Below are 23,597 nucleotides of genomic sequence, written 5' to 3'. Positions count from 1 at the left end.
TGGGGAGCCTACGATAAATACACGGCTGTCCAAAATCAAAGCCTAGCAAGTACCGAAATTTTACAGGAGAGGCAAACAAAGATTTTGTTAAAAAAAAATAGTACCAAAGACCTTTTTCTCACAAGACTTGCTTTTATATAAAGAAGTATAGCTTGCTTTACAGTGTGTGTGTGGATTGAGTGAGCACCTTCCGAAAATAAAAAAAAATATGCTGATCATTTAGTAAAAGTTCTAAAACAATTGTAAAACGAATCTCTGAATTTGTAAAAAGATAAATCAAAAGATACAGCCATTAACATGTGCTCACTCAGTTCTCACAAACTACCAACGAAAACAGTGAATATATTCATGTTGACGTTGACAGGCTTCATCGAAAACAGCTGGTTTAAATATGACGTAGCCAATGCGCGTTTGTCATCATATTTCGCGATTAATGCTTCCCATACTGTGTTATAGTTTTCTGCGGCAGGTATTACTCCAGCACAGATCGACTTAGCTTTATCTGTCAGATGACTAAATAAATAGTGAACACGCTCAGAATCCGTAAGGTTTTTATTCTCATGAATAACACGTTTAAATGTTTCATAGAAGAAAGGAAAATTTTGAATATCTCCATCGAAAGACGGAAGATCAATCCTTGGGATTTTAATGGAGTTGTCCTTACAGGAATGGCTCGAATCCCTGGATGTCGGGGTGCTCTGAGAAGGTGCATCAATTTTTCCAATTTGACATTTTATTACGCAGTAGATATCATCAAACGCGTTCATTGCGCTGTAGTTGACGATGTACTCTGGGTTCAACTCCAAGTTCAGAAGATTGACTTCATCCATCAAGTCTATAAATTCTTTCCTTAGTTGATCGACCAATCGAGCTTGCGCGATGAACTGAGAGAAAGCCTTCTTTTTTTTTTTTTTTTAATTTATTGAGAAACAAACAGTCTTATAAAACATGTATGTAAATATGCTAAAAGCTAGAATTTCTTATAGAATAGACCTATAGTTTCATATATGTAAATATACTTTTTTATAAACTTAATACTATGAATATTAGTTACATGACAACTGCAAAAAATCTAATACAAAAATAAGATAAGACCGAGAATAGCTGACCATAAACTTTAAAAACTTTAAAATCTAACTCAGTAAAGAAGAAACACTTTTCTTAAATATTCCTAACGAACTGCCAAAAATATCAGTGTTCATACAGTTTTCATTGTACGACCTGCATGCGCGTTTGATATATGATTGCTGTGCATACTTGGTACGACATCTTCCAACACTGAACAGCATTTTGCTCCGACAACCACGTTCTGTTCTACGAGGCACTCGAAACCCTATATTATGTAGAATTTCAGGGGCATCTACATGATTGTTGACGATTTTGTATAAAAACACCAAATCATTGCATGATCGCCTTAATGATAGCGGCTGAAGTTTATGTCTTGAAATTGATGAGGCGTAATCTCCATATCTACCTCTAATTCGGAATTCCAGAGCTTTAATAAATATTTTTTGTACCCTTTCGATTCTCTTTTTATGTACGTCATAGTAGGGATTCCATACCACCGAAGCAAATTCCAAGCGACTTCTGACGTAGCTATTATAAAGTATCTTGTAAGTTAATGGTTTCCGAAAAGGTTTAGCAATGCGGAGAATAAAACCTAGTTGTTTATAAGCTTTATTTAAGATACTATCGATATGAGAGACAAAAGTTAATTTAGTGTCCATTAATACGCCTAAGTCTCTTATACTGTTCTGACGCGTCAGATTACTCCCACATAATTTATAATTGTACAATAAAGGATTTTTTTACGTGCAAATGTAATCACGGAACATTTGCTATTATTTAAAAATAAATTACTCCCCGCGCAGTAGTCTTCAAACCGTAGTAAATCATCTTGCAGCAGAGAACAGTCATCGAGGGTCTTAATGACTCGAAATATTTTGGTGTCATCAGCATAGAGAAGGGCTTTTGAATTATATAAACACTGCGTTATGTCATTAATATATAAAATAAATAACAGAGGGCCCAGGTGGGAACCCTGTGGGACGCCTGACGTGGCTTGTTTAAAATCAGATGTAAAGCCTCCGAGTACTACAGCTTGTGTCCTATTTTCGACATAAGACTTAATCCAGCGAAACAGATCCCCATGTATACCTAGGTTCCATATCTTTAACAAAAGCGTATTGTGGGAAATTTTGTCAAAAGCTTTTGCAAAGTCTGTGTATATAGCGTCAACTTGATGTTTATTATCCATGGCGTCACGTATTACCTCAGTAAAGGACAAGAGATTACTTTCAACGCTTCGACCTTTGTAGAACCCGTGCTGGTTTGGGTTGATGTGACGGCGCACGTCATGGGAAAGCTGGTCAGTAACAATTTTTTCTAATATTTTGCCAAACTGGCACAATTTTGAAATAGGTCTGTATTTTTCTATATGTTGACTTATATTACCTTTGGGGATAGGTGTGATCCACGCCTTTTTCCAGACATGTGGAAAATGGCCCTCATTAATTGATTGACTAAATATTATTGTAAGAGGAATTACTAATGTACTCGCACATTTTTTTATTAATAAAGGATGTATCTTATCGGGACCAGCTCCCTTGTTTACATCTACAGAATTTAAATATCTAAAGACTAAATCACCTGATATATTGATCGTATTGACGTTAAACACAGGATTAGATGCAGGTTCTAAACTGTCAATATCTAAAGGTGGAAAATTAGGGACTTCGAATACTGACTGAAAATGATCATTAAATAAGTTACATATGCTTGGACCATCAGAAACCGATGCACCTCTGCAGTACATTGTCTGTGGTATGTTTTTATTTGATGTAGTAGACTTAACAAAATTCCAGAAAAACTTTGAGCGATACCTAATTTGATCTTCGGAAAATGTTATGTAATTTTTGTAACAAGCTTTCTCAACCATTACAGCTCTTTTTCTTAATTTTTTAAAAGTTTCATAATCTAAGGGATTTCCAAAACATTTCCATCGTTTATGATATTTTCTTTTTTCCTTTAAAATTTTTTTCAAAGACATGCTATGCCACAATGGAGCTGAACATGAATTTTTCGAGGGGAAACTAGGAACGTGTTTATCTAGTAAGGTATGTAATAAACTATAGAATTTATTTACACAGTCTTCGACATTTAAATCTTTGAAAAATAAGTCCCAGTCTGTATTTGACAATTCACTGTTAATATTATCAAAATTCGCTAAATGGAACTTATAGACTAGGGTTCGCGCAGTCTTAAGTGGGGCTGTATAATTCAGGTTAAGGTTCAAGTATAATGCTTTGTGGTGTACATCCTCGAGTGTTAAGGGGCAATCACATTTGCTAACGCTACAAAGGGTATTGCTAAATATTAGGTCAAGAATACGGTTGTTAACATTAGCTATGTCGTTAAATTGATTTAAGTTATTAAGCGCCATAAAGTCAGATATTGATGTTACTAAAAAGTTACTAGAAGGGTTCAAGGATAATTGGCATGAGCCCATATCTATCCACTCAGCTTGAGATATATTAAAATCTCCGGTGATAAGAAATAAATCGTTTGGGTGATCGTATATGACTTGTGAGGTTAAGTCAAAAAATGAGACGATAGTGTCTTTATGATTCGAGCCGGGCGGAATATACACGCATCCTATATTTAAGTATATTTGGTGTGAGTGCGTATTGTTGTTGTTGATGGGAAGCGAGACCCAGATGCACTCTGCGTGCGCGGGGGAGGGGCAGGGCCAGTCGCGTTGCAGCGGCCGGAGCTCGCGCCGCACTGCCACCGCGACCCCCCCGCCGCGCGCAGCGCCGCTGTCCTCCTCCGACCGGTCGCACCTATATACTATATAGCGGTCATCAAAATATTCCCTGTCGTAAAAGTTTGACGTTAACCAACTTTCCGTAATACATATAAAATCTAAGTCTTCAAGTGCCACTTGTGAGAGAAACGTATGTGATTTGGTACGAAGACCCCTAACATTTTGGTAATAGCCTCTGAACAACTTACTATACATTATCAAAAGGAAACGTATATATTTGTATTTGTACATTCATAATTACAACCAGAGTTGCGTCGTAGTTACATTCGTGGTCATTTAAATAGTGAAGTAATGAAATAAACAAGTGTAAACAGACTTTATTGGTTAGTAATGTGTTTGCGATGTTTATCATACATATTAATAAGCTAGTATCTTCATATAGCGCACAGGCAGCAAAAAAGTATTGATAAGATTCAAACGCGCATGCACGCCGGTAAATTGTGGTTATAAGCAGGTAGGTATTGTAAGTTTTTATTACATTTAAATTGGCCAAGTGTTTATAAACAAAGGATTGGTATTTTTTATGGGCAGTCGTCAGGGAAAACAAAATACAAGATAGACATATTTGGTGTAGTACAAAAGGAACATATATTAAGTAACATAGTCATTTTAATTTAGATAAATCCGATTCATTATGTATCCCTATGATTTTGGAGGTATCGTTCTTACGCATGAGCAGTGGCGTAGCGAGGGGGGGGCCGGGGGGGCCATGGCCCCGGGCGGCACATGACAGGGGGCGGCAAAATCGGCAATTAATTTTTTTTACATACATAGAGACAGAGTCGCACCATAAGTGTTCCTTTGTACCTTTTTGTTACGGAACCCATCTAATAAATAAAATTTTAAATTATGAGACCAACAGTTTTCAACTTGAGCTGAGAAACGTGCCAATTCTCTGTTTTGTGCTGGCGCCGAATGCACGATGTTCATAAGTATTGCACATTTCAAAGCGATAGCATAAGTAGTTCTCGAGATATTTAAATAATGTGACAGACAGACAGACAGACAGAGTCGCACCATAAGGGCACAAATAAAAGGACCTTTTTGGTAAGGAACCCTAAAAAGGCGCGAAATTTAAATTTTCTATGGGAATTTAACCTTCACCCCTATATTTTCAATATTTTTTTGAAGTGTCAGGATATAGTTCGTCGATGATTCCGCCAACGTCAAGGACGTTAGGAAGGCACGCGTTTCAAGAAATTAACTAGCCGCGGAGCCCTCTATTTTACAAATTTGCCGTTTTTTTTAGTACCAAGATCTGGTTGACCGTCTTCTTTAGTAGGAACAAAAGACAAAAGCTATTGGTTTGGAATGTTTGGATTAAGTACCTCAAAAGGAAAAACGGATCCCTATAGGATCACTCGTGCGTCTGTCTGTCCGTCTGTCACAGCCAATTTTCTCCAAAACTACTGAACCGATCAACTTGAAATTTGGCACAATATGTCCTGTGACCCAAAGACGGATAAGCAATTTAAATTAAGAAAATTTAATTGTAGGGGTCACTTTTTGTTGGCAAAAATGAAAATTAAAGTTTTTTAAACTATATTGTGTTACATATCAAATGAAAGAGTTTTTTATAAGTATTTCAAAAATATTTTCTCAAATAATTTTTCGTAAGTAATTTAAGATACTAGGTAAAAAATGCACAAAAAAATACACGAGATAGCCTTCAATGTATGGATTACACACAGGCTCTAGGCGCCATATGGTAAGGGGGCGCCAAAATCGAGAATGTGGAAAAATCCATACAAAAATATTGCCATTCATAAAGCGCGGTTGCTAGGGCGCCGTAAAAGGAGGATTCTAGTCCTTGACGAACCACATTGTTGTGCGGCGAACGGCAAAGTAACGTCGCTATCCAAATACAAAAACATGAGTCTACCCGATAGTCCAAAGCGTTCCTCATAAAGCCAAGGGCGCAAATGTTTGTGAGTCACAGCAGATGGTGAGCGAGCTTCAAAGCACTCAGATCACTTAGTGATGGCGAAATATAAGGCCTAAAAGTATGTTCCCAAACACAGGAGCCCTGTGAAGTCAAAATACCCCAAAATATGTCAAAGACTGCAGCTCTGCAGACGATAAAAGCTTGAAAGTTTGCGGATTCCCCGCTGGCGAGTTGTCTTAATAAATCAGGTCAATAGGAAAAAAAATCGCGCTCGCTTCGCTCGCGCTTACTATTTATAATTATCTTCTCTTTTAGTTAGGACAAATTCCGAATCTGCTTTCCTGACTTGGCCACCATAGTGCTCCATTTTGTACTATACTAGGGTGCGACTACGAAAGTTCAACCTGTTCAACCATTTTTCCCTTTCGTACTCTGAAGTATGATGAAATCCATAAATTCTGTATTGTTTTAATATTCAAATTACGGCATTACTATGAAAAAAAATTCGCGCTCGCTTCGCTCGCGATTTATTTTCCTGCTTCGTGAAACTTCTTCCTAAGGGCGCCGAAACTCAAACTCGCTCTACCCTGATCCAATGTATTACGGGCCGGCGCTGATTACACAGGAAAGCAGAAAGGAAGGAAGATTATAAATATACAGTCAGCGTAAGTCGGACTTAAAAGAAAAAAAACTCAAATTTCAGTCTGCCGCTGAAAGGAGTTACCAAATCTCTTGAAATCTCCCTAAATTAATTTCCGTTTCGTTTTTTTAGAAATTGTTGAGAATATCGATTATTCTCAAAAATGATTTAAGTGAGTTCAAAAAACGAGGCGCTTAAGCCCTTCTTGTGGTGTACGAAGCCCTTACAACGATAGCACAACTCGCACTTATAATGACCAAATAATCTAGACATGTTGATCATAAGAGGGGCGGCATATCGGCAAAGTTGGTGATCGGCCCCGGGCGGCAATCACAGACGCTACGCCGCTGCGCATGAGGATCTTACAGTCGCGGGTCCATAGGAACATATAGTTAAGTTCTGCCTTCATCTCTCTGGCGCGCTTTAAGAGCAACTTGTTCTCGGGTGTAAGGTGGTCACTGATGAAGATAGCTCGTGCCGGTCCATCCAGGCCAATGTCCGCGGTGGTGAGGCCGCGGCGCGCGCGCACGGCCGCCAGCAGCTCGTCCTTACACACCCGTCTGGTGAACTTCACTATGATCGCCGGCGGGCGCGCCTCCTTCACGTTCGCGCGCGCTCCTTGGCTTCTCGTGCCGGCCGCCATACCCTCAGAATTGGACGCAGAAATATCTCGTGTGGAATTGTTGTTATTAAAACGGCGAACTCTGTGCACGGAATCAATGTTATTGAGCTCCATTTTCATACCTACCTTCTTGTATATTGAGTCTATTATTGTTATGAGATTTTCATTCTTATTAAATGGTATGCCCGATATTTCGACATTATTCATACGAGCTTGCTGATCCCTGACGCGCAGTTCATTTTGGAGGTTATGTATGTTTTGCTTTCCGATTTCTAGTTCAGATTGAAGTTTTGTAACGACGGCTGCCTTGCTCTCCAAAGCAACGGTCCTGTCTTCCAAATCAGAAAAGCGGGTCTCCATTTCGCTCCATTTTGCCTGGAGAGAATCGACCGTCGTGGAGATATGTTCAATTTTTGAATTTGTGGAGCTGAATTCTGCCCTAAAAGCTCTTAATTCCTCCAGCACGGCAGATGATCCTTGTGAACTATCCGTGTTCGTGCGGCAATTGGTACAGCGTACTTTTTCTCGCCTTTCGGCATTCATTTTGCGGTAGCTGGCTTCCAACACACCTATACAAGTGAAGTGGCATAATCCTCGGCAGTTACCACATTCAACTCCATCAGTCACAGACAGGCCACAAGTCTTACACTTCATAGTAAAAAGATTATTGTTTTCTATAGATAACAGTTACACTCGCGACCAAATATCGTATTGCTAATAAGTGCGCGGTTTGAAGCTTCGGCGCGTTGACACGATCGTTAGCCGCGGCCGCAACGAGCGAACTGACTTCTTGTCACTGCTTAGCTTTGGAATCATGTCGAAAATGGTTTGCAAACGCATGAAACATTGAGCACGTTTTGCTTCCGCGAGCTTAAGTCTAGTTGCCATGGTTACCTAATTGTTACTATGACAGCACGAGAAATATGAATAAATGCCTAAGATGCACAAATAATAACGAATAATATTCAACTTGTATAGTACCTTAATACAAGTCGAAGGAAATTAAATAAGTAGGAACGGTCCGCTTGTGTAATATCTTAACACAAGTGTAACTTTCGCGAAAATATAATTAATTACAGTGAAAGAAAAACTGAGGCTTTTAGGAATAATTTACCCGTAGTATTCAGTTTAGTTTAATGTATTAATAACTTAAATACACCGATATTATGTTACGAAGATCGCTATAAAACTTCCCGTGAAAATAATGACAAATGTCAAAAACAAATTTTGAAATTTTATTTGAAATTTACGAATATAAGTAACGCGATGAATAGTCCCACGCGCTCCGCGTAAATGAAGTCACAGAAAATAAAAATAACTTAGTATGACTGTGCCTTAAGTAACACGATGTATAAACGGGAACATTTTTATAAAACAATTTAAATAAAGGAAGTTAAAGGAAATAATTTAAATCAGTGAGCAACAAGGATTACTTATTGAGAAATAAATTTAGAAAATCCGGTTCGAAGGACCAAAAATATGGGGCTGCGGAATAACTTACCGAATATTTAGGTCACTGGTTTGCTCCTTGGCGAGTGTTCTCACTGACTTTGGGTTTAGTTGGTTGAATTTAGATATTAATTTTAGGATCCTTTTAATTATATACGATTAACACAATCTTCGCAACACATGAATTTCGAGTTTTTCTTTCGTGACACTGACGTTACTGTCACTTTTTTCTTTATTTCAACTCCTTGTTGACAACACCCGACGAGGAGGCCATAATAGGTTTTTAACAAGAAGTTTTGAATTGAGGCGCAAACAATTCATTTAACATATAATATTTATATACTAACATTTAGTAAAAAATAGGCCAACCTACCTCTATAAATATTAGATCACCTAGTGACGTATTAAATTTTTTACAAATAGTTTCTTATGCTCACTCAATCCACACACTTTTGAAAAGCCGAATTTTGATGAAAAACATAAGATTTAGACCGCTATTATATGTGTATAGTTTAGTAAAAGTGAAATGGGAATTTGTAAAATACAAAACGAACCACTAACGTGTCAGGTTTTTTTATAATAAATTTTTGTAAGTGCTCACTCAGTCCACACGTTTTGAGAAAGTTAAAAATGTAAATATCTTACGATTTGTAGCACCTAAGACACTCGAAAGTACTTCAACATTTAGTAAAAATTTTTACTAAATATCCACCATCTAATATTATTTTATATTCGTTGTCTGGTTTTAAAGATATTCAGACATAACTTTTCTCATACAAATGTATCAAGTAGGGTGACCACACTATGTCGGCTCCTGATTTTCCCCACCTTCCCATTGTCATATTGAGATTGGGGAGTTTCGTTCGTTCAATTTTGATAATATTAAACTAATACCATATTAATTATCCATCTGCAAACTGTTTTTAGGTTATGTTCTTGGCCTAGTGATGATGTGTATTGTGTAATTTTTATCGACATCAGGGTAATAACCATATCGACATGCATGCATTAAAAAGGACATGAATGATAATTGGTAAGAAACAAAGAATATAATACTTCACTAGTAAGAAACGAGAACCTGGTAATCTAATCGCGCTAACAGATGAGCGTACCGGATTTGTAAGTGGGAGCGAGAAATAGTTATTCTTTTCTCGCTCCCACTTACAAATCCGGTAAACTATTATCAAAATTGAACGAAACTCCCCAATCTCAATATGACAATGGGAAGGTGGGGAAAATCAGGAGCCGACATAGTGTGGTGTGGTCACCCTACTTGATACATTTGTATGAGAAAAGTTATGTCTGAATATCTTTAAAACCAGACAACGAATATAAAATATTAGATGGTGGATATTTAGTAAAAATTTTTACTAAATGTTGAAGTACTTTCGAGTGTCTTAGGTGCTACAAATCGTAAGATATTTACATTTTTAACTTTCTCAAAACGTGTGGACTGAGTGAGCACTTACAAAAATTTATTATAAAAAAACCTGACACGTTAGTGGTTCGTTTTGTATTTTACAAATTCCCATTTCACTTTTACTAAACTATACACATATAATAGCGGTCTAAATCTTATGTTTTTCATCAAAATTCGGTTTTTCAAAAGTGTGTGGATTGAGTGAGCATAAGAAACTATTTGTAAAAAATTTAATACGTCACTAGGTGATCTAATATTTATAGAGGTAGGTTGGCCTATTTTTTACTAAATGTTAGTATATAAATATTATATGTTAAATGAATATATTCACTGTTTTCGTTGGTAGTTTGTGAGAACTGAGTGAGCACATGTTAATGGCTGTATCTTTTGATTTATCTTTTTACAAATTCAGAGATTCGTTTTACAATTGTTTTAGAACTTTTACTAAATGATCAGCATATTTTTTTTAATTTTCGGAAGGTGCTCACTCAATCCACACACACACTGCTTTACAAGACAAACTGTTGAAACTAAATGTATGTGTCTATTTAGAACTTTTATGTGCCTTACTAACAATTATGTAATTACAAAAAAATAATAGTATTGTTTCGTCAATTACAAAACAAAAAGCTAGCAAGTGGTCTTACTAAGTATTTTAAATGGTTAATTTTCGCATTATCCCGGCATTTGCCACGGCATTTGCCACGGCTCATAAGAGCCTGAGGTCCACTTTGACAACTAATCGCAAGATTTGGCGTAGGAACTAGTTTTTACAAATGCGGCTGCCATCTTACCTTCCAACCCGAAGGGTAAGTAGGCCTTAATTGGACTTAGTCCGGTTTCCTCACGTTTTTTCCTTCACCGAAAAGGGACTAGCAAATATCAAAATATCATTTCGTGTCTGATCACATTATAATATTTGTTTGATGGGATCATATGTAATAACAAAAGGCAACATTATTAGACAATTAATTAAATTTTATGCATAAAACAAAAATCAGTCATCGGGTAAACAATAGGCTACTTGACCCTTTTTATAGTTTGTCTTATAGCATTACTTACTATCCAATTAACGGAAAAAAATATCACTATATTTTATTATGGCTTATAAACCGCAAAAAAATATTTTTAAAGAATACGTTTACGTAATATTTCAGGCAAAAACAACATCAGCCATGTCATCTATAAATTTTCTGTGAATAAAGTAATTCAGTGCGAAAACAACACTTTCTGACAATTTAAGTACGAGGCATAAAGGTATTATGTAATGTCAGCGATTGATTTGACATGAATTCTATGAGGTCACTACACGGCCGACAGAGTTTTCGGTGGCCAAAAAAAATTTATTCACATTTTTGAATTAAAAATACGTAGACATCGTACACATTTAATAGGTACCCAAAATATTATAGAAGACAATTATTTATTGCGCCATTGATATGAGTCTAGTAGCCTATTCGCCTCCAGGTTAAAGATCATCCGAAAGGTCATTAATTGGCAATCGACTCCAAAAATCACGCCTTGTTCCTGGCATTAAAGGCACTAATTTTGCAACTAGAGTGTCCTTTTTTTAACACGATAGTTTCGTATGTAACACACGCCATATACTGCACATCAACAACCTGTTACAAGCACTAGGTACTACTGGCAGTTATTCCTTTAGGTAGATTGGAAAGGCATAATTGTTAGAACTATTTTAAGTTGCTCCCATCGTCAAATATATATAAGTAAGTTAAGTAGGTACCTACGTAAAATAGATCGCAAAAATAATGTTAAAAAGCATTCCGAATGTTAATACCTCGATCCAAGCCCCATTAAAACATCACAAATAAAAAACCACAATTCAGCACCACAAACACTTTTGCGATCGCCACACACAATATTAAATAAGTATAATATCACGGGCTAAAACAACGAACATAATGAGAATGACTATCTAAAAGCAGCTGCTAAAATTCGTCTCCATCGATCACTTTTATTCATCATGCGTTCGCGCAGCAGCGCAAAGTACGACAAACTAGAAACTTCAGGTTGAAACTCGTTCCCTAAATTCTGATCCCAAACGGAACAAACGCGGGCGGGGGCGCGGGAACGGCGACCGTTTGAATTCAAACTTCACTCATTACTGACTTGCTATGTTTTATTTATTGTTATATCACAGAATATATAATAGTACAAGTACAGAAGGCCCACTGCTTTGATGTTCACGAAATGCCGCCTTTATAAATACCTACAAAATTCTTACAAAGAAACGAGCCGCACGTGCGCGGCGTCCGGTGATAGGGTTACCTATAGATTAAAATAATTAATACTCACATAAAATGTTATACTATTATATTCAAGTCTTGGGTAATTTCTAGGTATATATACTGTATTTATATATTTTTGTTCAAGTTCCAACATCACAAAAGCCTTATTGAACTTTCCCGTGGGACTTAATCAGTAGTAGATCTGTGTAAGAATGTCCTATGGTATTTATTTTATTTAATATGTCTATTTAACTAACTATTATTAGCCATTTCACACGCGGACATCGCTTAAAAAAACCTTGCGACGTAAAGTAACAATAGAAAGTGCGACCCTGCATTCCGTGAGAATGCGCGCCACCCCTGAGTAGGCCGCGAACTCGCGGCCGCCAAGATGTACTTGTAGCGCGGCGATAGAATCGCCGAGTGAGCCGCCCCTGGTTATATTTGAATTCCTTGTTCAACCCTTCGGCAATTTTTTAAATTTAAAACCTAGTATGGGACAATTCCATATTCAAAAACCTAGTATGTTCCGTTTACAAACTCAGAAACCTAGTATAGCATGCACTTACTAGGTTTTTGGACTTGAAAATGTTACTTACTAGGATTTTGATTTTGATATTTGCATGTAAGATATGCACTTGCTAGGTTTAGAGGGTTCCGTAACTTTGATTCTAATTGAGATAGAAATACAGGTGTTTTTGCATTAGACGCAGCTCAAAATTCGAGGCTGATTGATTAAAAAAACGTATTTTGACAAAAAATGTCCCTTGCTAGGTTTTGATTTTGGACAGCCGTACAGGTTCATAACAGACTTTGTAAAATAGCAATAACGAAACGCTTGACAAATGTCTTACTCGTATCTGTGTCCGTGAAGGCAAAATTTGACATTTTCTTTCTGTCAAAAGTTTGTCTTAAACATGGTGAGTCTGTGTAATTTATTAAAGTAAATCCATTAAAATCGTTTATTTATTGTGCATAAAAGTATTTAAATGCTATTTGTGAAATTTACGCTGGGTCTGGGCATAAGTTAGAACTGTATATTTTGATTCTTAACCTTAAATTTACATAGTTATTGTGAAGACAAAATTTTGCGGGTTACTTGTCGTCGTCGATTAATAACACGAATTAATATACGGTACAGTGATTCTTCCCTCCGGTGCGAGGTGTCTATGCGGCACGGCCGATAGGGCCGTTCTTTGGTCTCGTTTTGCGGTCCGTGGATAAGTGTGTTTTTCGTATGTGCAGGCTCGCGGCCCCAAAAAGCACTTGAAGCGTCTGAACGCGCCCAAGGCATGGATGTTGGACAAGCTCGGAGGCGTGTACGCGCCTCGGCCGAGCACCGGGCCGCACCGGCTGCGCGAGTGCCTGCCGCTCGTGGTGTTCCTGCGCAACAGGCTGAAGTACGCGCTGACCGGCGACGAGGCGCTCCGCATCGTGAAGCAGCGGCTCGTGCGCGTGGACCACCGCGTCCGCACCGACCCCACCTACCCGGCCGGGTTCATGGGTGAGTGCCGAGTGCCGAGTGCCGAGTGCTGCTGCTCTAGTCTACTGCACACTTCACACTGCAGCTGCAGGACCCTTCTCTCGGTTCTAAATTGACAGTGGCTTGTATCCTATCTAGAAAGCTCAGTATCAGTGACATTTCTATGTTTCGTGATAACATTTTTGCTATGGATAGTTGGATACTGTTTGTAATCAACTGTGACATGTTAGACCATAATGATAACCCTAATCCTACTTTAAAGTAATATGAAGTTGACTTACATTGTTCTTAATAAGTTACCTAAGTAATAGTAAGTTTTTGCAAAACCCTATGGAACAATAATACTGATTTTTGTGTGTGCTTCAGCACCACATCTACTTATTTAACAGGTGACAATGTCTGTATAATTATTTAACCATCAAAAAAAGACGAGAGAAAAAGACTAAAGGAAATATAACACATTTTTTTTTCTTAATAATATTGATATTCTATTTTGATTGTCATTTTTAGGGTTCCGTAGCCAAAATGGCAAAAACGGAACCCTTATAGTTTCGTCATGTCCGTCTGTCCGTCTGTCCGTCTGTCCGTCTGTCACAGCCGATTTACTCGGAAACTATAAGTACTACAGTGATGAAATTTGATGGGAATATGTGTTGTATGAACCGCTACAAAATTATGACACTAAATAGTAAAAAAAAGAATTGGGGGTGGGGCCCCCCATACATGTAACTGAGGGATGAAAATTTTTTTTTCGATGTACATACCCGTGTGGGGTATCAATGGAAAGGTCTTTTAAAATGATATAAAGTTTTCTAAAAAACATTTTTCTTAAAGTGAACGGTTTTTGAGATATCAGCTCTCAAAGTCGTAAAAAGTATGTCCCCCCCCTCTATTTTTATAACTACGGGGTATAAAATTCTAAAAAAAATAGAGGTGATGCATGCTAATTAACTCTTTCAACGATTTTTGGTTTGATCAAAGTATCTCTTATAGTTTTTGAGATAGGTTGATTTAATTATATTTGCTGCTACGGAACCCTTTGTGCGCGAGCCCGACTCGCACTTGGCCGGTTTTTAGTTTTAATACTTATTATTATTTTAATTGCTGTTGATAATTTTTAGATGTTGTGTCGATTGAGAAGACCAATGAGCTGTTCCGTCTGATCTACGATGTGAAGGGACGCTTCACCATCCACCGCATCACTCCCGAGGAGGCCAAGGTTAGCCACTTCATTCACTATATCTATCTATCTACTTGTAATGTGTTTGTGTCAGAGCAACTGCCACAAAGGTATAGTAACAAATCACTATAATAAATAATGGAAATCTCACTGTTGTTTTTATTTATAAGTCTAAAATTGTCAATTACTTAAATTTTAATTGTAAAATGGTATTGGTACATTGAAGTAGTATTTTCACTAAAAATATAATTGTGATAGTGACAGTGGATGAGTTAATGCTGAGGCTGACTCAAGACCACCTTGTGAGGAGTGTAGTGATAGTAAAAATGTGTGGCGTGTTGCAGTACAAGCTGTGCAAGGTGCGGCGCGTGGCCACGGGCCCCAAGGCGGTGCCGATGCTGATCACGCACGACGGCCGCACGCTGCGCTACCCCGACCCGCTCATCAAGGTCAACGACTCCGTGCAGCTCGACATCGCCACCGGCAAGATTATGGACTTCATCAAGTTCGAGTCCGGTAAGTTATTACTCCACGATTTGATATAGGGGTGAATGACAATGATCGGCCAAAGATAAAAAACCTAAATTAACACGGCGCGTACAGTTTTAGATGAAAAAAAATTAGGGAACTGTTGAGGTTAGACATTTTCACCAAATACCGCAATGTACTGAAACTCGTAACTCGAATTCTCACTCCATGTGAATACGCCCTAAGGGCTTGCCTCGCTTTCATCAACTCCCTCAGACTCCTTGAGGTAATGACTGAAGAAAAGCAAATCTGAAGGATACCACTCTTTTTTTGTGTAAATTAAATAATTTCAGTTTTTTATCTTATACTTTTAAACGAGCAATTCTTGTATATTTATTTATTTATTTATTTATTTATTTATTTATACCGACGATCTCGGAAACCGCTCTAACGATTTCGCTGAAATTTGTTATGTGGGGGTTTTCGGGGGTGAAAAATCGATCTAGCGTAGCCTTAGATCCCGGAAAACGCGAATTTTCGAGTTTTCATGAGTTTTTCTTTCTCGTTTGTAAACGTCAAATATGGTCGCACGAGGTCAGTCTAATGTACGCAGATAGATCGTAGGTGTCAGGGTTTCGAATCCCGGCCAGAAATTAAGTTTTTGTTTTTGTCTTTTTTTTGTTTTTGTATTTATATGAGTTTTTTTTTTATCTAAAGACGTGATATATTAAAATAGAACCGAGCGAAGCTCGGTCGCCCAGATATTAATGATAAATTCGTGATTCTCATTCTCGTAAAGTCCGCATTTGGATTATCACGTTACATGTGCGCAGAAAGAGGCTAGTCTGTTGTTGCTGGGCAGGACCAGGGACCAGGGGCACCCTGGAGGCGCATAATTGAGCTAGTATAGTTTCAGGAAACGTGGTTGTGACTTGTGATAGATCAAGGGTTCCCAAGCTATTTTTAAGCAGTGCGGTCAAAAGTGAAATGTCCATTCCCCCAATAAATATTACATGTGTGCACTTGTTGAGTGTCCGCGGGGCGCGCCCCACAGTTTGAAAATTGGTGTGGTAGACAGATATATCGACCAACCCACATGTGATCCTGTAAAGGTTCTTATTGGAAATGGAACTTTGAAAATCATAAATTAGGTTGTATGTAGCTTGCACAGAACCTCAGATGTATTGGAACACGTTACATAGCATAACATCACAGTAAATGTAATTCATTGTACGGAGAAAGTGAACAGCACCAGTTGATTAAATTTTCATTTATTCATAACCAAATAAATACAAACCTTATTATTAGATTAACATCAGATTGAACACATGGTTGAGGAGGCTTAGGCGTCATAAAGTTTGATTTAGAATGAGAATCCTGACGGTTATTTGGTGATGTTGCAGGCAACCTGTGCATGATCACGGGCGGCAGGAATTTGGGGCGCGTGGGCACCATCGTGTCGCGCGAGCGCCACCCCGGCTCCTTCGACATCGTGCACGTCAAGGACTCCACCGGACACACCTTCGCCACCAGGTCCGTTCCACTCACCAACATATTACTAACCCTATGTACATATATAACAATACTTTCATGATATCATGAAACAAAGTTATTGACCTAGCATTTTGTTCCAACAAAATTTGCTCAGTTTGGTCACTTGAGTATTTTGGAAGATAATTCCTGCCTATGGGGTTGAGTTTGGGCAGCTAAAAAACTTTTTTTATAAACCCCGAAAGTCTAATGATTTTATCAATTTTATGTTCTTCACATTAAATTAAAATATTATTAATTCTATTATGAATTTAGATTTAACAACTTCGATTTATTAGACTAGCTAGATGTCCTATTAAAATGACTTATTTATCAAGTTTGTATGAAGAGAATGTTGAACTATGGTTCTAATTACAAAAATATTTCTACTGTCTTATTTAGATTACTCTACACCGTGTTTTTATTGATTTCCGTTAACTTTAAGGAAAGGTTCTTTAGATAAAATACAATTAATTTCTCTAAGAAACTAGCGTCTTAACTCTTACGGTTATCGACTTATTAAAAACATAAAGATAATTACTGAACACGTGTGTGACAGCCTTTACCAATTTCTAATGGTATTTGTTTTGACATGTGCCGTCAATAATTTGACACTAACTTGAATGTTATTCTTTAGGGTCTCTCACATTAATAAATTCATTAATTATGTATGAAAATGATGAAAAAATTTTTTTTTGCGAACTTAACTAAAACTGATATACAGGGAGGTTCCTGATAATGAACCTTACGACGTGTCTAATTTAACGGAAAACAAAAGAAACACGGTGTATAGTCATAAGGGGTATATTTTTATAATGTACCAGACCCCATACTGCTAAGCGAAACATTTCAAATGTAGGAAGACAGGTGTGTAAAGGTTTTCAAGATTTTGGTTGGGACAGGGTTCAGGGTGCGGGGAAATTCGTTCGCGTGAAATCGAAGGAAGGTCTTATAAAGCCTTTTTCTCGTATCAGCACTATATCCGCTAGTTGTCTTTGCTGACCAATTATATAATAGTACATTGTGCAACAAGGGGAGGAAGTTGAATATTACTAACGAGAGTAAGTTAAATCGCGACGGCTTGCCGGAGCGATTTAAAGACTCGAGTTTGTAATATTCATACTCCCCGAGTTACACACAATGTTTTTCATCACACTCGCAATGTAAAAAATATGTAAATAGATGTAAAAAAGTTAAGTACGGTACAAGAAATTTCATTATTCCCTTGGGAGAACGATTTTTCTATAACTCACGATCCGCCTGCGCGCAATAGCACATTTAAAGTGCGGGTGTGATGAAATAGTTATTTGTTTTACAAGGGGGCAAAGTTGTTGTTTAACCGCACATGCCAATATTGATACCCGAGTAAGCGAAAGATTCCAATATTGAACCGCGACCGTAGCGTGTGAAACACAAACCAAATTCTGACTATAAAACATTAAACTAAATCAAATCCATCGATTTATTCCATATTTGTGCTTCAAAATCATCATTAATAGGTAAATTCTATCAGCTAGTTTAAGACATCAGATTAAAATTTGTATGAAGTTACTTTGCACTCTTGTGGATAAAATTCAAATTTGCTATCTGTTTTCGAATAGCAAAGTAAGCCTTTTCTCGTTGGTGGCAAAAAATATATTCTGTATAGAAGCATAAATCAAATTAGAATCTGAATAGGTCCTAGCGAGAGTAGCGACTTGTACCGGGCTCGCTACTCTCGCTAGGATGCGACTCGTGTCGGATGCCCCGAGAGTGTACGGAGGGTGCTGTGTCGTTGCAGGTTGAACAACGTGTTCATCATCGGCAAGGGCACGAAGGCGTACATCTCGCTGCCGCGCTCGCGGGGAGTGCGGCTCACCATCGCGGAGGAGCGCGACAAGCGCATCGCCGCCAAGCAGCAGGCCAGCTAGGTTACGCGCTACTTCTAAATAAAAACACTAAAACCGACCTCGTCTTTTATTTGTCCGGCTGGAATCTTATAGTGCCAACGCCAACACATGACCGTACCGCACGAAGCTCATACACATATAGTGCTATTCAAATCAGTTAACAGTTTAAGTTTAAGAATATTTTTTTCCCCTCACTAGCTCGGAAACACGTTTTTTGTCCTTTAATACCAGCGGGTAAAAACGCATTTTATAAAATTAACTTTTTAACAAAAAATAAAACCGCCTTCAAAAATAAGCGCGTTACAAAACACGGAGAAACTAAACAGCAAAAAATAATAAACCTTTGAATTCAGATTTCTTATCGTATTGCAATAATCTAAACATCCAAATTATAAACAAATCAATTATTTTTGTAGTCGGTACCAGACCTGTTCGTCGCCTTGTTATTTCCTGTTTGCTCCACCCAGGCTGGCCCCGACTCCAAAAATAATTGATTTGTTTATAATTTGGATGTTTAGATTATTGCAATACGATAAGAAATCTGAATTCAAAGGTTTATTATTTTTTGCTTTTTAGTTTCTCCGTGTTTTGTAACGCGCTTATTTTTGAAGGCGGTTTTATTTTTTGTTAAAAAGTTAATTTATTTGTTGATTTTTAGTGGTTCCTAGTGATATTATATGTATCAGTCCGAATATATGTACAGTAGTGAAAGAATTATCCTTTAACTCCTAACCATTGAGGAGTTGACCTTCCATCATCAACTCAGCCACATAAAATTACTACCGTCAGGCGTAAATACTGGTGTACCTTTGAAAAATACACTAAAAACATTACATGTGCCTATAACATTTGAAGAGTTCCCTCGATTTCTCCAAGATCCCATCATCAGACCCTGACTTGGTGCCAATGGGACCATCTCGGGGTTATACCCGTTCGATCAAAAAAAAAAAATTGAAAATCGGTCCACGATTCTCGGAGATATCGAGTAACATACATACAAAAAAAAAAAAAAAAACTCGAATTGAGAACCTCCTCCTTTTTTGAAGTCGGTTAAAAATTGATAAAAATAGGTGAATCTAGTAATAAAGATGATTTACCACCTTCTTTATTACTAGTTTCACCTACTTTTATCAATTTTAAAGCATTTAATTTGACTTTATTCAAAGTCAAATTACTTTACCCACTAGTGCGTTTGCGTTTTTACCCGCTGGTATTAAAGGACAAAACACGTGTTTCCGAGCTAGTGAGGGGAAAAAAAATCCTATTTCATAAGCAAGTTAGCTAAGAAGAATGATTTTTCCTCATACAAAACCAGTTATCAAACTTGGTTATCTACGAGGAACAAGGGTCGAATTCGAACCTTACTGCATGTCAAAACAATCACTGACATACATGTTGAACTTTATGCCTTCATACTTAAAAAGTGAGAAAATGTTGTTTTCGAATAGAATGACCTGATGCACAGATAATCTATAGATTAACATGACTGTGTTGTTTTCGAATGATTACAGAAAAGTATACTTTAAAAATATTTTTTCTACTCGTCGACTGTAATCTGTCAATTAGGACACCACAGACTAAATTATAAGTGCTAACTTTTCAGTGTTGGATACTCTATGGCAGTTCCGACTCAACTATAAAGCTAGGAACATACTACGCGGACGTCCGTCGTAAATCGACCGCGACCGCGACCGATCAGTGTGCACGGAACAAAACATCCAGCGAGCCAGATTTCGATCGGACGTCCATGCGCTCAAGGCCACGTCCGCGTCCGTCGACCGATAGTTTGCACGGTTATGTGTATTTCCATTGTCCAGATTCCCGTCCGCGGTCGATTTACGACGGACGTCCGCGTATTGTGTTGCTAGCTTAATAATATATGTAATCTCATTATAGTTGACTTTAAGTTAACTGTAATAATTTCAAAAATAGATCATACAATTTCTATACTAATTTGAGATACCTGGCAAATTTTTCTGCATCTGAAATACATTTTTTTTATTTGTCGCGTTATCGGCCAATGAGACGGTTATTACAAACAATTGGTTGCTAGGTAATTCGATGTTGATACAAAGGTGAACGACGCTATTAACATTAATTTTAACTTGCATGAATGATGATATTTCCGTCCATTGATGATGAAGATGATGACTCGTAGAAAAAGTATTGTATACAATAGTGATATAACTAAGCTTTTCACTCTCGTACCGTACTATTAGGCCACTCAGCAAGCTTCGTGGCCTAAACATGGTACTCGACTGAAAAGCTTTGTATTATATCACGATTGTATAAAATACTATTTTGCTGTTTTTAAGTCATAAAAAATATGGTAATATTTTATTTCGGTTAATGGGACAGTGCTTAATCATATAAGACAGACTTTAAAAACCGGCCAAGAGCGTGTCGGGCCACGCTCTGTGTAGGGTTCCGTAGTTTTCCTATTTTTCTCAAAAACTACTGAACCTGTCAAGTTAAAACAATCACTTTTTTTCCTTTAGGATCGATTATTTCCGAAAATATTAATATTATCAAAAAACGATCTTAGTAAACCCTTATTCATTTTGCGTTGGGGTTGGAATGAGAAAAAATATCAGCCCCCACTTTACATGTAGGGGGGGGGGGGGGTACCCTAATAAAACATTTTTTCCATTTTTTATTTTTGCACTTTGTTAGCGTGATTGATATACATATTGGTACCAAATTTCAGCTTTCTAGTGCTAACGGTTACTGAGATTATCCGCGGACGGACGGACGGACAGACAGACAGACATGGAAACACAGAAACTATAAGGGTTCCTAGTTGACTACGGAACCCTAAAAAGGGTCAAGTAGCCTATTGGTAAGTGATAAATAATTGTAATTACAGAGATTTAGAAACAAACTTTATTATACATTACGACCTACATTTAAATTTAAATTTTATTAATAAAATGTAGTCTTACAATTCTTACAAAACACGTGTAAAGTAGGAATAGAACCTACCTAATTTATAGGTATCTACTTTTACTATATCACAGTTCGAAATGACTCGGACATCGTCTCGGTATGACCTACCTACTTATACTTAGCAGTAAAGTTTTCTAAGACATTTGTCTCGATTTCGGCATCCCCTTGCAGTCATAATCTACCCGGGTCGGTGCGGGTACGGCACATCGGTGGGAGCCGTCAGAGCTCGCTGGGGGGGTGGCGCGCGCGCATGTGCCGCTCGAGGTCGCGGCGCCGCACCAGCAGCTTGCCGCACTCGGCGCACGCGTGCGCGCCGCCGCCCCGCGCCGCGCCCGCGCCCGCGCCGTGCAGCTTCACGTGCTTGTTGAGGTTGCTCGGGTCGCCGAACGCGCGCCGGCAGTGCGGGCAGCGCAGCGGCTTGTAGCCCGTGTGCGTGCGCAGGTGGATCTTCAGCCCGTAGCGGCGCGAGTACAGCCGGCCGCAGTAGAGGCACGCGTGCCCCGCGCCGCCGCCCGCGCCGCGCCCCCACGCCGTCGCCAGCGCCTCCAGCGCGGCGGGCGCCAGGCGCGCCGGCGACGCGCCCGTGTACGGCCGGAACGCGCTCCGCAGGTCCAGCGGCGAGCTCGCGCCGTGCACCAGGGCGGAGAGGAACAGCAGCGCCGACGGCGTCCGGCAGCCCAGGAACAGGTGCACCCGCAGCATGTGTGGAGCGTCAAAGCGGGCGTCGCAACGGTGGCAACCGTATTCACCAGGACCTGATAAAAATTATGCTTATCACAACTTATAAGTTGACATTCTCTTAAGACACAAATATTTGCATGGAGTGTGTTATAAGTAGGTAATTTAGATCGATTCGTTTTTACTACTGCAGGACAATCATGGTCGCGCAATAAATGATAAAACATCGGGCCGTCCCTATCGCTCTAACAAATAGTGCGATAGGGACGGCCTGATGTTTGATCATTTATCGCGCGATCATAATTACCCGCCTGGAGCATATAATACAATGTACGAGCACCTACCTCCGTAGTTATTCCGGTTATTTGAGTACCTAAATATTATAAATTAATTAAGAAGCGGTACCTATCTACCAACCTATTTTGTTATCTGGCGTGAGGTGCGGCACGGCCGCGCGCTCGAGCGCGTCCTCGCTGGGCCACAGCAGCAGCTCGGCGTGCGGCGCCGCGGCGGCCGTGACCACGACGCGCCAGGCGCCGGGCGCCGCGGGCTCCACGCGCTCCAGCACGGCATTACCGGGCGCCTCCACACGCTCCAGCACGGCATTACCGGGCGCCAGGCGCGAGCGCGCCGCCTCCACGCGCTCCAGCACGGCATTGCCGGGCGCCAGGCGCGAGCGCGCCGCCTCTACGCGCTCCAGCACGGCATTACCGGGCGCCTCCACACGCTCCAGCACGGCATTACCGGGCGCCAGGCGCGCGCGCGCCGCCAGTGCCGCCGCGCCGCACGTGCCGCGCGCGCCCGCCGGCACCAAGTAGCCCTCCGCGTCCACGTCCACATATACCTGTGTTGTAAAGGTTAAACGTTTCATAAACACAATCTTGCATATTGGCGCGACAGAACCAGACTACATTTGTGCGTTGGCGTCGCAGAAGTGCCATTCGGTTACGGGGCTTGTTCTAGACATTATAGCAAAATCTAAAATTTTATAAATGTAAGAATATGAAAGACGCGGAGTCGCGCTTTACGTTTAGGTAGAATTTAAAATCAAAGGGAACCAAGGCGAAAAAAAGAGATGAAAGAATAGACCTGTAGTTAGGGTAGGTTGGTGTAGTTAGGGTAGTCTTGCTTGGTGGCGGTCAACAGCTCAGCTTATCCCCACGGGTACTGACCGGTCTGTCGTTGGCGTCGGCGTCGGCGGCGGCGGCCAGCAGCTCGGCGGCGGCGACGGCGCGCGAGGCGCGGCCGGCGCTCAGCCCGCGCAGCGCCACGCAGCCCGCGCCTCCCAGCATGCCTCGCGACTCTCGTCACGGCACTCAAGACTTGCTTGCC

At 39.5% G+C, this 23,597-nt stretch overlaps 2 protein-coding genes across 2 annotated transcripts; one reads left to right on the top strand and one right to left on the bottom strand.

The window, feature by feature from the left end:
• Positions 1-12,885: 12,885 nt before the first annotated feature.
• Positions 12,886-18,699, top strand: LOC125226510 (40S ribosomal protein S4). Its single transcript, XM_048130493.1, has 6 exons — positions 12,886-13,011; positions 13,337-13,595; positions 14,696-14,793; positions 15,099-15,270; positions 16,626-16,755; positions 18,533-18,699. The coding sequence occupies exons 1-6, from the start codon at positions 13,009-13,011 to the stop codon at positions 18,660-18,662; spliced, it is 792 nt and encodes a 263-aa protein (XP_047986450.1). The 5' UTR covers positions 12,886-13,008; the 3' UTR covers positions 18,663-18,699.
• A 2,960-nt stretch (positions 18,700-21,659) lies between these two features.
• LOC125225994 (PR domain zinc finger protein 13-like) lies at positions 21,660-23,557 on the bottom strand. The gene is made up of 3 exons (XM_048129808.1): positions 23,438-23,557; positions 22,683-23,109; positions 21,660-22,342 (listed from the first exon to the last, which is right to left on the bottom strand). The coding sequence occupies exons 1-3, from the start codon at positions 23,555-23,557 to the stop codon at positions 21,807-21,809; spliced, it is 1,083 nt and encodes a 360-aa protein (XP_047985765.1). The 3' UTR covers positions 21,660-21,806.
• Between the last annotated feature and the right edge of the window lie 40 nt (positions 23,558-23,597).

Source organism: Leguminivora glycinivorella, chromosome 5 (genome assembly GCF_023078275.1).
Source record: "Leguminivora glycinivorella isolate SPB_JAAS2020 chromosome 5, LegGlyc_1.1, whole genome shotgun sequence".
Taxonomy (NCBI): Eukaryota; Metazoa; Arthropoda; class Insecta; order Lepidoptera; family Tortricidae; genus Leguminivora; species Leguminivora glycinivorella.
Note: the sequence above shows the minus strand (reverse complement) of the source record. Positions and strands in the feature narration are given on the sequence as shown.